The 18,502-nt window shown below is 36.3% G+C and overlaps 1 protein-coding gene across 11 annotated transcripts in view; it reads right to left on the reverse strand.

Annotated features, from left to right (window-relative positions):
* Positions 1-264: 264 nt before the first annotated feature.
* The window catches only part of LOC124167191 (sodium channel protein para), a 108,113-nt gene continuing 89,875 nt past the window's right edge, over positions 265-18,502 (reverse strand). For 8 of the 11 annotated variants that reach the window (XM_046545033.1, XM_046545031.1, XM_046545032.1 and 5 more), the window contains 7 exons: positions 14,412-14,534; positions 10,514-10,636; positions 9,463-9,657; positions 9,233-9,370; positions 7,699-7,806; positions 7,342-7,612; positions 265-6,582 (listed from right to left, as the gene is read on the reverse strand). In XM_046545033.1, the coding sequence (XP_046400989.1) occupies positions 5,321-6,582; positions 7,342-7,612; positions 7,699-7,806; positions 9,233-9,370; positions 9,463-9,657; positions 10,514-10,636; positions 14,412-14,534 (2,220 nt within the window). In that variant the 3' untranslated portion in view covers positions 265-5,320. Of the gene's footprint in view, positions 6,583-7,341; positions 7,613-7,698; positions 7,807-9,232; positions 9,371-9,462; positions 9,658-10,513; positions 10,637-14,411; positions 14,535-15,333; positions 15,457-18,502 lie in introns of all 11 variants that reach the window. The other 3 variants (XM_046545035.1, XM_046545034.1, XM_046545025.1) reach the window with 1 other exon arrangement.

The following is an 18,502-nucleotide window of genomic DNA, read 5'->3' on the forward strand; positions in this document are numbered from 1 at the left end:
TATCTGAGCCTGAGATGTGAGTTTCAAGAGATAAAAACTGAGATATCTAACTTCCTTTCCAGCATTAAAATTCAGTGAGCCAACTGCTGAGTTCCTTTAACACGAGCCCACAAGGTCGTACCATCATTTCATTTCATGCTTATTAAAAATGAGCTGGCCTAAAAGAAAGTCAGTATGGAAAATATCATCTCCACACATTATCATTCTACTGTCAAGACTCAAGTGACACAGGAAGACATTGCAATAGCAAACACAACCCAGGAATTTCTGTGGTAAGTTATCAAAAATTTATTCGATGATGTATTATGTACAGATATTATAGTACAAACTGTGAAATCGAAAACATTGGTACAAAGGAAGTGCAAGCATAAAGGCAAAGTGTAGAATTAAAATTAATGGCAAGTTGTTTACTTATTCTTTTGTATGTAAACCAATCTTTAAATAAGACTGGACACATTAGTATTGGCTAGTGGTTTTTTTCAAGTTCTGTCCCTTTCGTGGTTATCTGGTTCAATAACTGAGACCAGATCACAACACTATATGTGTCTACAATCTACAGCAAAGATGGAAAGCTACAAGTGCCCATTGTTGAACCAACATAAAAGCATTGACAAGTTCGATCAGAGTGCTCCGTCGAATGTCTGTCATCAATAACACCATGTGTCTGGATTTTAGCTATACCCAAACTGGGTCCACATCATCAGTACATATCTGGCAATAGTAAAGGCTTTCGGTTTGCAGTTACAAACACGGTAATTATCTGATTTCACCGGATCGTTGTTTTATTTTATGTACATTTGTCTGTGTATATACATAATTATATATTTATTCTTTTCATATAAACACAACTAAAGATATAAATAAGATGCGCAACCAGTCTCACACATCACACCTTTTAAAAAGCAGTCAATTTTTTTATTGAGAAACTAAATTCATTCTTCCCCACCATGCACAACTGTTGTGAGAAGAGGCAAGTTATCAAGAGCCATTTTTACATAGATGTTGACATATTCCCTGGAAGAAATGTTTCAATTTAAAACAAAGTGCAAGCTTTTGCACCAAGCTCTACTGTACGCCACAAAAGGGGTATAAATGCACAGACCTATCGAAAAGTCAAGAAAATGCCTCGACGCAGGCACACAAGCCAGCTCCAACAAAGGATAAACCAGGCGCCAACAACTCCCCAAAGACCATGACCGCACACACCTTTTGCAGCCAAAGCAGGGCTTCCAAAACTAATCCAGTCAAAGCCTCCAACGACATGGTGTAATGATTATCATGCTATGACATCGTTAAAATTCTTCAATTTTGCATTTAGGTGAGAATTTCCACAGGGGAGGAATTACATAATTTATCTACAATATTTTCTTCATTCCATAGCATTCTCAAGTCATTCATCCCACATTCTGTATACCTATTCACTGCTTTTGAAACAGTGTTAGTCACAGAAAAAGAAAATATAGATGCTACAGTTATGTAAGCTCAAAAAGCATCCATGAACCCCATATAATTCAAGTCAACTTTGCAACAGTCAAATCACAGGCATTATAGTTAGCTTTATATATAATTTTTTTGTAAGTTTATGCATATTTCCTTGGGACATAAAAGCCAGTAATCCAGAGGGTAATATAATATCCTTTATTTTGAGCAACAACTTTTAAAGCCCATGCCATCAAATGACTTATGGCATTCAGTGTTCTTAAGAGCATATAACCAGTTTGTGCACCAGTATTTACAGGTTAACCGTGAACATGTCTGAATGTGCCAGTGTAACTTTAAATGAATGTTTTTATTTGGTGTTAATGTAATGATGTTGAATGAGTGCATGTTTCATGTGTTTTGTGTTTCTGAGAGTGTCAATGTGTTAATGATTAATGACTCAGTAATGTGTCAAAATGAAATGAGTAGTTTTTACCATTATGTGCTAATATGCATGGAATTTCATCAATAAACCTGTTGTTTACGAAGATTTCACTTGCATAAATGCATGATTATGTGTCTTGTATTAATAACACTCAATGCAGTATACACAGACATGCATTTTAGCAATTGCAGCAAAGGGAGAAATCCAATACCTGCACATAATGCCTGATGAATGCGATTTAAGGAACCAGATTTAGTTAGACTTATATGTACTACTTTTTGCTGGAAAACAAGCAATCACAATTTATCCTCATCCTTCTCATGGTCCACTTTGTGATTACAACTACAAGTGAAAGCTGTGACACAAAGGATTACTTTCATTTGAAGCCAAAATTGTTATGATTTTATTAATACATTAATTTTTTAAAAGTTTTAAAACAATAATGATTTAAATTTTGTCACCACAGGCCTTTTTAATTCCATATAATGGAGTTAAAAAATATCCCTATATTTGAAGTTGTGAGATGTAAACAAACAACTCGTTACAGAGGTTCAATTTCCTTCCCATATATGTATATATATATATAAGTACAATTTATACCACGGTATACATAGATACGTACATATATATATAATTATACGGCATCCTCACTGAAGAGACAAGATATCTGTGCAAAGCAATTAACTTGTACAGAATGTTGGAGATTACCCAGCTATGGCATGACTATGGTGGAGGGTTGATGGCAATTATGGGCATCCCTGGTGATGATCAACACACTCCTGTTCCGCGCAATCAACAACAACAACAGACAACACTTTCTCTCGCATTCTCTCACTCCCTCTCGCACACACTTTTTTACCACTAGCGCACACACTATCAATTTTCACCACTTCCACGTCCTCTTCTTTGTTTTCTCACTATTCCTCATTTCTTCCGAGTCAGCACTTTCCTTCCTCTCTCTATCTCTCCTGGCTGTTAAACTCGACACCCACTCTTTTTTGTGACCCACTCGTGTTCTTTAAGGGAGGGATGCCAAAACTAGGCACAGTGTGATAAGTTGAATTTCTTTAGAAACACCTCTTTGTGTGCACAAAGATTACACATGTCTTAACAGTTGAGCTTATTTATATTTTTTTTATTTTCCCCCCTCAGCTGAATTTTCACAATGCAGGTTTTATATATATATATTTTTCTTGTTGGCTTGCGGTCATCACTGGGCACAATGATTCCAGAAATGGATTCAACAAAACGCGAAACAACACAAACGGTCGTCTTCACACTGAAAACGTTGACAACTGACAAAAAACAGGAAGCTTCTCATGAGATTGGTGTAACTTTTGGAGGACAAAATGAAACGGGCCCGATGTGCAGCGATACCCCTCGGCTACATCGAGCCACACGACTGACAAGGGGGAAGAGATAGGAACGTGCGGCTCGATGAGCAATGCAAGGGTATCACTCACATCTAACACACAACAGCCCTAAGTTAGATTACACTCTTTATTTATGAAACAAGAAATCCAAATTCAAGCAGTAATGGGAAAAATGCAGGCAGAAATTGGGGATCAGAAAGTAATATCTATAGAACAGCATGAAAATATTTTGGTAAAAAATTTCATTATTTTTGTTTTCATAAGCAAGCAATCTTGATGAAAGATAAAATGGTTATATTCATTACTACTACGTATCATGTTGTGAGTTATTAACCCAATATTTACAAAAATTACTCCCCAAACTAAGCCACACCTAATCCATATGAGGTAATGTTTCTCATTACAACTCTGAAGCAAATATACTTGTCAAGTTGTAAAAAGCATATATTCTCTATAGTCCAATCATTGAAATCAAAGTAAATTTAGAAATGTGAATTAAAAGCAAATTACCCTAGATGTAATCCATCTTGATTTGATGTGCCTTAGTTGAATAATCCAAACCGAAGGGTGATTCATATGCTGAGGATAGCCAAGATTAGAGTTCTAGGTGGACAGTGGTTATAAGTTTCAACAGGGTTATTAAATAGATAACAATAAGTTCAAAAATTTTAAAATATATCTCAGGTCTCCATACCTGCACATTTATAAAATTGCATTAACATATTCCTAAAAAAAAGCCTTCAAAGAATTTATTGTGCTTAATATAGTTGTGCTTGTTGACGAAGTAGAAGCAGAACAACAATTTTACTTGGCAGTAAGATGAAAAGGAAAAAACTCATGAGTGAAAGGAAATAATTAATAGTATCTTAGAACTCTATACTTCAGCTTTCCCCAGACAAGCAGTGAATAATTAGGATATAGCCAACTTAATCATTGCATTCTTCCACACGGTTTGCATATGTACAGGATACAAAGACATTTCTTATTAAAGAAATGGTGTAGAAAAATAACAAGTGAAAAAACATCACAAGAGCATGAACAGAACAACAGATGTATGTTACATTATTTTGTCACTCCCAAAAAACTAGTAACATGCATTTGTTACTTCAGATGCTTCTTTGAGCCAAGTTTAATAGTCATTTCGTCAAAGCGAGTGGCCCAACGATATCAGCAAAATTAATATAAAAAATAACTGATGTGGCAAATTCATCCCGTTTCACATTAACAGAGAATTTGTGATAATGGCAGAGGATAGGATGAATGATCCCTTGAAAAGCCCAAAACTTTCCTCTCAATCAAACACATTTTTGGCATAATGATCAGTGACCCTCCCTTCTGCACTCAATAAAACTCATTATTTTTGGGAATGGACCGAAAACAGAGCGGCAAAACACTCCTCTCTATCTCACTGCCCTACCTGGTTTTTGGGAACACCACTCCCCCTTTGCACCTGCCTTTTGTTTTATGCACCAAACAGCTTATAACACCAACAACAGTCCCCGTTCACTCATTTTAAGCGCACCATCCACACATGTTATGCAGAGACAACCGTGTATACAACCAAAACGCAGCAGCCTCTCTGTGCCACGCATGTCAAAATGGCAGTGGCACCCCTTATGAGCCAAATTTCAACCAGCCACACTCCCCCCCACACCACTTTTAGTCTGATCCCCGCCAGTTGCAATGGAACGTCACCCACTGCACCAAACGCCATCCAGAGAGAGCCACCCCCACCCACACCTCGACGAGGGAGGGCGCAAGCTGCTCTGTTGGGAGCGCGGACGAAAAGAAACAAGGAAAAAAAAAGAGGTGGCAGTGGGGATTTGTTTTACACAATCATTCTGAGTGGTCTTGCTCTCTCTCACTGTCGACGTGGCCCCGTTGCCGTGGCCACGCGAAAGGGGCGGGTGGGGCGATTGGTCTCGAGAGCTCAGGGGCACAAGGGGTGGAGGGAGCTAGGACTGCTGCTTCGGCTGCTGCTGTTGCTGCTGCTAGTGCTGCTGTATGTGAGCCGTGGTGACAGTGGCGGGCACTGCCGACGGCGGAAGAGGCAGGCGGGAGGGGGGGCGGTGCTCCCCGCGCATCAGACATCGGCCGAACGAGACGTCAGACTGGGCGAGCGGGAGTGAATCACGACGCGGTGGCCATTCTTGGTGACAAAGCCGTCGCTCTCGATGAGCACGGCCGTCTGCTGCCCGTTGGTGCCGTTGGCTCCAACACCCCCCCCTCCTCCTCCGTTGCCATTACCACCACCCCGCGCACCGTCCTCCTCCTCGCCATCCTCCTCTTGGATGTCACCAGAGCCATGCCTCGACGAAGACGGCCCACCTCCCCCATCGCCACCACCATCCCCACTCCTTATGCTGCCTCCCCCTCCCCCACCACTCCCACCATCGCTTGACTGAATGCAGCGCTCCCGAAGGCTCTTGTGCTTGCGCCACGCATTCTGGATGAGACGAGCACAGTACTCTTCCCGCTGCCGCCACAAGGTGGACGAGACAGGCTCGTAGCCCACTTCTTCGGGACGGGGCTGAACCTCACTTAGATCTGCAGATTCCTCGATAGGATTACCCTTGCGGGCAAAGAAGTCTTTTGTGAGGGCATCCAGAATGTCCACGCAGAACATGAGGTCTCCCTTGCAAATGGGAATGTCCATCGACACAATCTTGTACTTGTTGGGCTTGTGTATCTGCAATGGAGGTTCAAGGACATCCAAGAAGTCTGACAGCTGGTCGTAACGAATATATTGAGTGCCATCTGGATCAAACTGCTGCCAGATTTCATAGTACATGTCGTAGTCATCATCGGTTAGACCTTCCTGAACATCCTCAGTAGCCTGAGAATAGTTCTCTAAAATGACAGCAATGTACATGTTTATGACAATGAGGAAGCTAATAACCAAGTAAGATAATAGAAAGGTGATGCCTTTAGTACTTGAACCACAATTCCCTGGGAAACCCATCTCATTGTCTGGCTGAAGACAATCTTCTTCATTTATGATACCATCAAGAACTCCATCCCAGCCAGCTGAGGTGGACATTTGAAAGAGCAGTATCATGGACTGGCCAAAAGTCTTGAAGTTATACACATCGTCCAATCCACTTTTGTCCTTAACATGCATGAAAAATGACATTCCAAAGATGGCAAAGATGAACATGACCAGAAAAAGCAGCAAGCAAATGTTGAAGAGAGCTGGCAAGGACATGGCGAGTGCAAAGAGGAGAGTTCTTATGCCCTTAGCTCCCTTCACCAATCGTAGAACTCGACCCACTTTTGCTACCCTCACTACTCGAAGCAGTGTTGGAGATACAAAATACTTCTCTATCAAATCACTCAACACCAATCCTGCAAAATAAAAGTCGTTGATTACAATCTGTACCTTGGATTTGGGTGTACATAGAACATAAAAATGAGAAAGGTAGAGTAAATCACACAGGTCACAATTATATTCTAAAAATAAAAAATGAAGGGAAGATATCATCAAGTCCATCAATTGCATTAATGTCTTCATTTAATTTTTAATTACTACTTAAAAGCGGAAGCCAAAGTGTATCTCTGTCTTTCTTTGGCTCTGAGGTCAACGCATGAACCAAGAGTTGAAAACAATTTCGAAAGTAGTACATATCAATTAAAGAAGCATAAATTGAATGGTATGTAGCTCATGCTATCACACCATTCTAATCTCATATAAATTTTCTTGAACATGTTATACACATATACAGGGAGGACTCAATGATATCATGAATCCAAATACTAAAGAGACATATATTTCAATTTGAAATGAATTGCTAATATTAAGAGTATATTGCAAGTACACTAAAAATCATATATAACAATCAAACAGAATGAAGAGGGTCAAAAGATGCATTTGTTTGGTTTTAAGCATTTTTAGAAAAATTTCTTGGATGACAGACAGTTTCTTGCTTAAACAAAGATGGTTTAAGGAATAAAATTTGTCAATCCAACAACATAATAGGGAAAAATATTTCAGCCCAGATCTAATGCCATCCTACTTAGAGCAAAATAGAAGGCTTGTCCCGTAAATTGTTTATGCATGAATTTTAGAGTAAAAATAGATGTATGAAGTATTAAAATATTTCTTACCCAATATTGACAAAATCACAACCACAAAATCGAAAAGATTCCATGGTTCTTTGAAATAATGGTAACGAAGAGCAAAGATTTTCATAAGGCATTCACTACTAAATATAACAATAAATATCATATTGAGATGATCTAAAATAAAGCTGAAAGTTTCCGATTGTTGATAGTGATCTAAAGTCATTGTGAGCATGTTAAAACCAATGAACAACATGATGATCATGTCAAACTTCTTGTTGGTACATATTTCAAAGACGATTGCTTGTGGTTTCCACTGAAATAAAATTAGAGAAAAGAGTAAGTATGTATAGTTCAAAGAGAAAATTACAAGTTCTGAACCATTCCAACAACATTAGTTACCCTTGGTCTAGGAATAGCTTTGAGTGGTTTCTTTGACCCCATCTTTTTCATTGCATTGTAGTATTTCTTCTGATCTTCTGTCATGAACATCTCCAGGGATCCTCCTGCGTATATTCAAAATATATCTATGATTTTTCAACTACTACACAATAAAGACAGCATGACTACAAAACATGTACATTCCTGAATGAAATTTTAATAAAAAAAAAGAAAGACCAGCACAATATCATAGAAAGAAGAATGTAAAATTATCTTTATAGTGCTTATTGTTCTTAATCCATGGTATAAGAACATTTGATTGCATTTCCATAATAATTATAACATGTTAATATGTAATATTTACTCCATGATAATGTGAAAAACTGGGTACTTCAGCAGTAACTTTGTGGAAAGTTTCAACATTCACGATGGAATAATCACCCAAGATAATGTGTTGGCACAATGTATGTGTGTGACAGTCACTGAAGAAGCGAGGTGGAGGGTTTTGGGGGATAAACCCCCCCCACAGAACTCAGAGAAATTTAAAAATTTAATCCATTTTACTAAACTGAATAAATAGTACATACTTATAGAATAGTGTAAGGATTAATAAAATATCCCTCAGAAAGCCGCATCTCACCATCACCATTCAGAACCATTTATCTTAAAAATTCACCATTTTGAACCATTTATCTTAAAACTTTTCTGGGGGAGGGTACCCACACCTCCCATATTCCATACCCCCAGTATTAGTTGCTCCTAAAACCTCCCTAGCCTTAATTCCTAGCTGCAAGCCTGGTGACAGTTACCTAACACAATTTTTCTGGAAACTCAAGATCTACAGTTACAAAAATATGCTTTCTTGGGGATAATACAATCAAATTTCAGAGCAGGCAAGGGCATAAGTTTACACATTTTAAATCTGATAAATTGATGCCTTCATTGTAAAAATGTAAATTCAATAACGATATACATAGAAACTTTTAATCCATTTCAAGTTGCGGAATGAAAATTATTTTCAATCCGATTGAATGCTGAGAATTGAACACAATACAGTTGAAAAATTTTTCATGCGACTGCCTAGTATGACAGAATTTTCCTTCAGTGGTACAAAAAACTTGAGAAAGTTTGAAAATTTATTTCAAAGAAGATGCTTATAACGTAATGGTAGCTAACTGTTGACCAGTTATGCTAATGCATGTACCAAAAACCAAAGAGACATTCGATTCAGTTGCAGGCTTATTTCATTATTATACCCAGAATACACAAGCAAATTCATTGGAAAATATTTTTCCTCAAACCCCCTTGATATTCCTCAAATCTAAAATTGAAACTTAAGTCACATTCCCAATTTTTTTTAACACAATCAGCACCAAATAAGACGTATCATTTACTTTGATGAAAGCTCCAATTTTTAACCATTCAAAAATTCATTAGAAATTAGTGAAGTTTAATCAGAGATGTCATCACAGTAAAAATTGCCAAAGTTACACATGCTTAAAAATGAAAAGAACATTAAAGGAGAAACAAACACAAAAAATTGAAAAATACTTATCTTTTTCTTCTGTTCATTGAAATTGTCAATGATTACTCCTATAAACAGGTTAAGGGTGAAGAATGAACCAAAAATGATAAAGAATACAAAGTATAAGTACATATAGATGTTTGTCTCTCTGATTGGCTGCTTCCCAACCTGCAAAATGAAAAAAAAATATTTATAAATTACATTTTCGATAACAAAGAACACACATTTATATAATCTGTTGTACTATGGTAAAAACATACCTCTCTGGAGTCTATTGCATCGTTCATGATTTGTATCCATCCCTTGAAGGTGGCTACTTGAAAAAGAGACAGGTATGCTTTCCCAACATGATCGAAGTTCATTGGGGAGTTCTCCCAGGTATAATTCTCAGCTATGCACGCATTTCGATCGGCAATGATTTCATAGCTAAGGGTAGTTTTATTTGCGTTGACACACTGGAAAAAGATTCAATCATAAAGATCATTGAACACTCAGAGGATGAAGACAAATGCATAATACTTTTGTTGGCCATTTCAATGTATTCTCTCATTAGGTTAGTTGTTGATAGTATAATCTGTAGTGACCATAAATATGGACCAATTTTTATTTTTGTACAAGTTAAATTTAGAGTTATACATGACAGATTTATTTTCACAGGAAAAATAACAATGTTCATCAACATAAAGATGAAAGGAGTATCTTTTACTTTGATGACTAAGAACAAAGCATAAACAGTGTACAAATATTAAAACCTGTCATAAGATGGCGTAAACACATCTCCTCCTCTACCATATTTTTTAGTGACAGATTACTTGTGTAGAACTTATGCTATCACCTTGAAGTTTTCAGGCTATGTAGAGTAGACATTGGTCAATATATTTCTATATCTCAAATTTGAAATTTTTACCTCTGTATTGTATCCAATATATTATTTTTTAATATTTGAGAAATATTCAAACGTTGACAAAGGTCTACTAAATACACTCTCAAAAATTTCGAGATGATTTCAAGTTTTAAGATAATAATATGTCAAAACAAAAGACAACTGGCCAAGAAGGAGGGATATTTATACTTAAGTAGCCACAGCTTGATCTAAAATTAACTGGCTACAAATGAAGGTGGCCATTGAAAGCAGAGGAAATATATATGCACAACTTAAAAAGAGATGTAAGTAAAATCTGGTTCAGGAAATAAGGGGCCACTTACAACACTGACTGCTGACTATGTACATACTGGCAATTTAGGCGGATATTTCTGATAGAATATTTGATAATGGAGAGGTTGGAGGCTAAGCTTAGTTTCTTCACATACCTTGAAATATTTTCCGGCAAAAAGCTGGACTCCCATAATGGCAAAAATCAACCAAAATATAAGGCAGACGAGGAGTACATTGAAAATACTGGGAATGGCTTGAACCAGAGCATTGACTACAACCTGGAAGGGATCAATGATAGAGTTATTGTGGGATACGGTATGAGTACACGATTGATAGATGTGAAATTAATTATATTCATTGCAGTCTGCATTTATTTCATGCAGATATGAAGGCCATGCACTCTCAAGATTTATTGCTTTCAATTTGTGTCCTTAGAATTTTTTTTCTAAATCCATTTTAGATCATTGACAAAGTCATGCATTTTCTAAGTCCATTCTCTAATAGAACTTTCCACTATCTCTAAAAATTATTTTTCATTAAAATTCAAATGTTGATGGTGAAAGAGCAGACAAGCCAGAGCAAGTGGTGGCAAATGATCAACTGAAGCTGCTAGATAACTAATTAGAGTATCTGAAAACAATACCTCGTTTAGTACCCAATAAGCTTTTATATATCCCCATAAGGCTAAAGTAAGAGCCAAAGAAAAAAATGAAGTGAAATGATAAAAACTAACTGACAGCTTATTAAAATTAGCAGGAAATGAGCTAAGAGTTTAAAGTATGTGAAATTACAAGTGCTAATCACATTGTGTTGGTTTGGATTTGCCAGAACAATGAATAAACACTCAAAGATAAGTTAATGTGCTTCAAATGATGGCAGGATGTTTTGAACATGTTAGGAGGGAGTGATATAGTTACATCTAACCATATTGAGAACAAAAAGTAACACAACTTGATACAATAATTTTGTAGCAATGGACTACCTACTTCATTAACTTCATGACTATTTGATATATTATCTCTCAACACAGCAGAGTGGTTAAAAAATTTCTTTTTCCAATGTGCTTATGTACCCACTTTAATGAATTGGGAAATCAAACTTACTTTAAAAACTTCAACCTGCACACATATATTTCATCAACAAAGCAACAATTAAATTCACCATTGAAACACATAATGAATATCAACCAAAAAGGTCTCATAATTAATCCCACATTGCTACATTATGAATTTGAACTTTCTTATTGGAACAACTGGCAAAGAGTTGTGGTTTCAGAATGAGAAAAGTAAAGAGAATGTGAATAACAATATCCTGTTCTTTTAAAAGGCAAATCCATTATCATGGCAGATTATGAAAAAACAAAGATATGTACCTAAAACCCAAAAACATATGCATTAAAATATCGAGGTAAAATCCAATATTAAATACAAGTATAAAATTGAATTTTCATAACTAATATAAATACATGCTGGGTCAGCACTGCACACTGTATTAATATGATGAATATCAGGATAATAATGCATGGCATTTGAAGAATTCTCTGAATAATTACGCCAATTAGAACCACCAGCTGAATCACAGCACAAAGTACGTGATACACCTACTTATAGGTGGCAGGTTGCATCATTATTTCTCACAATAATTAATGGACAGCTGCACACTGCCAAATGATATAAAATAAACCAGCTTATGAAGTAATAATTACACAAAAGTCTAAACACTAAACACTTTACATGTGTACTTTATCTTGATCTCAGTGACAAGTGATAGTAAAAGGCTTCAAAAATTATGTTGGGTGTATCATTGGAGGGAGGTAAATTATGATGAAGTATATATACAGGTCACACATATTACAAATAACTGACTTCCAAATAATGAAGGACAGGGTTACACAGAAAGCTTAATAAACTGGGAGTTGAAAATACAGGAAAGGAAAGATAGTTTAATGTTGAATGAGAATTCACCATTGGCTGAATCATACAGTTTGCAGGTGCTTAGTGGAGCCAGAGAACAACTATATAGCTATAGAGAGTGTGTGTGTGAAATATATTTGTTTAAGAAATAGTGAATCATTCGTTTATAAACAACATGCAGGTTCTGGGTTACTAAGGCAAATTACTAGCACAAGATACAAAGGAATGACTAGTATGTATGACACTAGGATAGCAAGTACACCACATAACACTAAAGGAAAGTGAAGAAGAATGGTAAGGAAATTGCATGCAATAGGATACAACGGCAGCTTTACTAATTTGGAAGAATGCTAATCCCAAAGTCTCATGGTAGCCTTACAAGGAGGGTAGCCTTCAAGGGGTTAAGAACTCCAGGTAAAAATTCATTTTAAGCAAGTGTAAAAATGATTGTATTTTTTAGGCATTGTGATCCAGTGCAAAAAACTACACTAATAAGTTATCGAAGTAGCCAAAATCATTTGTGTAAGTTGATTACATAAGCTTGAATGCTCTAGAAATTTTCAAGTCAGTAAATGCTAAATTTTTTATAAATAATTTATCATAGTAAGTGAAAGTTATTTAGCCCTTGGATGCACTAAACTAAAAGCTTTAAAAATAAGTAATGGCACTGTTCAAATTTAGGAACAGAGATATCAACACGTTTAAAATATGAACTGGAATTACTTAAATTTTTTTCCAAGAGGTAAATTAGAACTTCATTTCTGAATCTATGCAGATACAACAGGACGAAGACCAAAACCAAAATTTTGAGACAAAGGTAAAATCTGCATTGATTACTTTCCAAAATAAAAATCTTGTAGCTATAGTTTCAAGGTTTACTTTTCATGGAAAGATTGAGCATATTCATATCTAATACCTCACACCATTCCATCAAAAAATGAATCATTAATATATTATGAGCACGAAAAATTAAAATTTTGTATCAATCTTCAGGATAGCAGTATTAAACATAGTTAACCCTAAATACCTGGTTATAATCATTCAACATGCATCAGACTTGATTGTGAGACATTCATTTATCACTTTCATGGAAAAAATTTTAATACTCCCTGTAAACTAGAAAGTTAATTCCATATTTCTATCGAAAAATCTTCAATGTGTTATAATCATCCACATTAAAAAATTCATTGAAATCCAAACCAACTAATATAATGTCATTTACGTTTTATTTACCATGCATCCGAGGGTTAAAGCAGTGAACTCGTTAAAAAGTCTACATCTTTGGCAAGGTAGCATGCTGAGACTCGAGCTTGGCCTTTTTTCTATGCACTTGTGAGCTAAGTGGTCATAATCCAGGGTGTTCAGCGAGTCCAAAAACCTTTTTCCATCAGTTTTCCAGGTTTTTAAGGAAAAGTTTTGCATTTTTCCAATTTTGTCGAGCTACTTTCAGAATGATTCTCACTGAATTTCTTATAAAAAGCTGTATCAGAATATTGAAGTCTATCAGTTCCTTTGTTATACTCTTGTTGCACTCCTCTTTGCACATTTTTATCAAATTACTTATAAAGAAAATTTACCATTGAGTAAAAACGAAAAACAACAAATTGTGGAACCTACTTTGCCCTGATAATAAGAGTTAGCAATGTACATAGAGCAAGTGATAGTCTCTTTCCCAACAAAAGAGGATAGATGGCTAAAACTGAACTAGGTGCAACTTTGAGCACTGAAAGCTAGTATTAGAACAAGCTCAAAAGCCATGAAGGACATGGGCAATAAAAGTTCAGAGTTGTTCAATTTAGGCTAAATGCGAAGAAGCTAAAAATTATCCTCCTAAATTATTTTAAGGATGGAACAAGAACCGCATAACCACAAGTGAGCGTAATAGTGTGCTAAGCCATACATAAAAGCTATATTTTTCTTACACACTCTTCTTGAAAACGTTCAGGATTTATTGGGAAAATGCATCTATTTCCTGAGTTTTCCAGGAGTAAAACTTTCTTTAAGTTATGCAGATATTTTCTAGCTCGCTGGGCACCCTGAAATCATTTCTCCCAATGGAAAAATAACGAAAGCACGCCTTCATGGACAGGAGCCAATTGCTTGGCTCCTCCCAGGCACCCCATTGAGACTGAGTACATACCCTCATGCCCTGCATTCTAGACATAGCCCTAAGAGGCCTAAGGGCTCTGAGAGTCCTCATTGTTTTGAAGGCTTGAATGCCTCCAGCACCGACCAAGGATGCTACGAAGTTTATGAGGGACACCTGGAGTAGAGATGAAGTTAAGACAGAATGAAGGAAGCACGTCAGTGGGCCACAAACACTACAAAATGGCAGGAAAGTATGAAAGGCATCATCACCAATCTTTGCAGAAATGGATGGGCGAGCATAAATTAAAAAAAAAACATCCCTTTGGTGAGAACATTGACATTACAAAGCAAAACCACACGAATCTAAAGGATATGAATGACACAGATTAAAACAATTTCTCCTTTCACATCTGTCCAACAGCACTACTAGAACAAAAAACACTCTCCATTCTGCATTTCACAATTGGTGATGAACTGGCCCCACTCCGGGCCCTCAGATAGGAGGGCCCATTGGAGGGCCGACAGGGGGATCTACACCCCAGCCCTTCCCAATCCCACCCTACGGAGATGTACCGATGACACACCAAACGATCAACAGCATTCGAGGAAAATTCCTCCCTAGGCTCCTGAAATAAACACACAAAGCTTTTGGGAAAAGGGGGAGGTCACACAGTGAGCACAACATACCATGATTGACATGGCTAAGAAAGACCAAAGCGGCAGTAAAAGAACAGTACAAAAGACAGACTGAGAAAGATAAAGAGAGAAAGAGAGGGGGGAGTAGTATTATGTAGTTCTGGGTTATTTTTGGTGTCTTGGGGTCAAACACACGCACACGAACATTTAGGAGACACAAAGAGAAAAGGGTCGGGTTGTAAGGGGTTCCCAAGGATCAAAAGTCAAGAGCGGACACCAAGAACATGTTGTGGCAGCTGTGTCTCTTTCCTCCGCCCACCTCCGTCGGCTGTACTTACTCTCATGCCTTCCCACCGCGAGACTGCCCTGAGGGGTCTTAGTGCACGCAGAGTTCGCATGGATCGGAATGCAGGGATATCGGCATATCCGGTCCATATGGCCGCAAGGTTAATCAGAGACAGCTAAGTGGTAGCAGGAGGGAAATTCATTAGCAATGGCTATTTTAGGGGTGAAGTGGTTTGGGATCTCCTGGCTAGGGGCAGAAATGATAGTAAATAACTTTTGCTGAACAATACTACAAGGACTTCAATGAGTCAAGAGCAAAACATATTCTTAGATTTTTTTGGAGTTGCTGGGTTTGAAAATATACTTTAAAGCATATGACATAAGTATATATTTCAAAAAGTCTACTCTTACCAGAAAATTCAGGGAATAAATAAAGTGGTGCATAAATCATATCTACCAAAACCAATGTTATGAAGTGTGCAAAACACAAAGCATGGAAAGACTATGGACAAAAAAAATTCCATACCAAATAATTTAACGCCCTAGAGTAGAATCCAAAATTTGATTGAATCTGTATCCCACACTCAAATGTTTTTTTTAAAGCCAAACTGCATATCCTCCTAATGATATCCACATAATTCTTCTATGTCTATAGGAGTCAATCTCTTAATAGAAACTCCTAAATTTTGAATCTTCATCATGGAAAAAGCTTCAAATGTGTGAAACAAGCCAATTAGGTGGTCAAAAATTAAATTTCTTCAGGTTTTAATTTGAGAAGAAAATGTATATTCTTAATACTATTATTAAGCACGGATAATACATATTTTCCTCCTTGAAGCCATGACTTTGAAGGAAAGGAGAGAAAGGACCCATTTTTAGATAGGTACTCTCCATGCTACCACTGAATTGACTGTCCTCAAGAAGTACAAAAATACTTTGTTTATCAGTTTCATAATATCATAATCACCACTAGACAGTGCTTTCATAAATGGGATTCCAAAAATATAACCCTAAAGCTCGTATGGACCAAAGTTATTGATAACTTATTGCAGTAACTTTTTACCTGCAAAGAGAAATTCAAGAAAATCATCACCTTTGTCTTGACGTATTCAGTTTGATCTCAATTGCAGTAACAGAAAGGCGTTTTACACAGGTTGTATAATAGCATTAATTTTTCAACTGATTTGCTGCCTTCCCATTGCTACATTACTGTTAAACAAAATATGATTCTTTAGATAGCAAAAAAACTGCAGATTAAGTTCCTAAGTGCCAAGTTTGATGGATGATGAACCAATTAGCCATCATGTCTTGGCCAAAAATTTGGCCTTTTTACTTCAAAGAAAGGATCAATATTTCAAATAGCAGAGTTGTAAGTGCATGAGGAAAACTGGCAACCAAATATATTTACTGCGATTACTTGCATTTTCAATGTGCTCTACTGTAACTATTGTATGAACTGGTTATAAGACATGGGAAATTGTTGGTAGAAAGTGATTTAAAATAATTTTAAAAGGAAGTGAAGATGTAGTAAAAATGGATAAATACTGGAAGAATTTAGGCAGTTATTTTATTCTAAATTGCATCAAATTAATGGCTACTAACAACAAAAGTATTGCTGTATGCAGAGAATGCTCTCTTTAAATTTATGATAAAAAATCTTCAAATAAGAGAAAACTGCTAAAAAATGGCAGAATTCAAAAAGAATTTAGCAAAAGGTTTCCATTTAAGATTCATATACCTTAAATAGGATACAGAACAGAAAATTATCTTCTGTTACAATACAATTTATATTCTAGCAATGAAGTAAAGGAGACCAATGTCACTTGAGGCTGAATATTGTCCTGGACATTACATTTCCAAGTGGGGTTTCCGTCATTAGCAAAGGAAATATACATTAAAAGATCCTATCTGGTGAATCTGAATAGCCATTTTAATTGTATACCTTTTAATAAATGCTCTCTTCATCAACAATTTCCTATTACCAACCAGTTAATGTGAATCTTATATCCAATAAATCATAAAGTATCTGCCACTTATTTAAGGATAAGGCACAAATGGTAATGAAATCTGTAATCTGTGGATTCAATTAGAATCAACCGAATCTCTAAATCTCTGTCCAATCCTAAACATAAAATAATGTCATTGGAAGAAACTATAAAACCAGCAGTACTCACTCTTAAGGGTGTGATAGTTCAGAGGGATTGGTATGTCTCACCATGCCAATAACTGAGAAACATGGAAGGTTAATTTGAAGGCTGGGAACAGATTAGACCAATTGAAGGATCACGTAAACAAAAAAAAAACAGGAATTTTCACGGGGAAAAAATATGTATATGACACACTATGTAATTATCAAGGTGAAGTTACTTGATCCTTCAATGTTGAATGGTTCCACCAAAATTGTCATTACAACTTCAATAACATAATTATTTAGCAAGACAAGAGACCTCATTCAGTAGAAAACTAACAGCCAGCTCTTGAAAAGTACCATTTTGAAATTAGGAGCAAGGAAGCTAAGAAATTGAATGAATGCTGTCTCAGTATTTATCCCAGAACTGCAAGTTATGATTAAGCCAAAGGCAATAACCAAGATTATGAAAAGACTATGAGTACATTAAAATCCTTAAAAGGTACATTCACAACAATGAGATATAAGCTCCTTATTTCTGATAGTGCAATTTGAGCATGGCTACAGTAATAAAAATATGTAGTTTCAATCTTAAAATACTGATAAACATCGTAGGATAAATAATGACCGATGAATTGAAAATGTTGGAAGATTTGAGATGCAAGAGCCTCACCAGGAGTGCCAGAAAAAAATTAAAATAAAACTCTGACCCTAAAATAAAATGAGACTAGTTTCACTAATTTCAGCAACCGCCATCAACTCTGGAATCTGCATCAATAGAAATCAAAGGAAAAGATCTTCTGATGCAGCTGAAGATTAGAATGAAGTAACAATAGAGGCATGAACAGATAGAAATAAATGATACCACTTTATGAAGACAGTTGACAGCTGAAACGTAACAAACTAGCTAGCATTTTTGAGAGTACCATGGCATGCCCCTCACAAAGGCACATGATGGAACTTCTGCAGCAGTCACAAAGTACTTTTGCAACGGGAGGACCAATAGCATGAGGAAGAGATAAATTGGGAAATAATATCTATAATTTAAAAATGTCAATGCACATGGATAAACAAAAGATAATAAACGCAGAAAA

Source organism: Ischnura elegans, chromosome 10, assembly GCF_921293095.1.
Source record: "Ischnura elegans chromosome 10, ioIscEleg1.1, whole genome shotgun sequence".
NCBI lineage: Eukaryota > Metazoa > Arthropoda > Insecta > Odonata > Coenagrionidae > Ischnura > Ischnura elegans.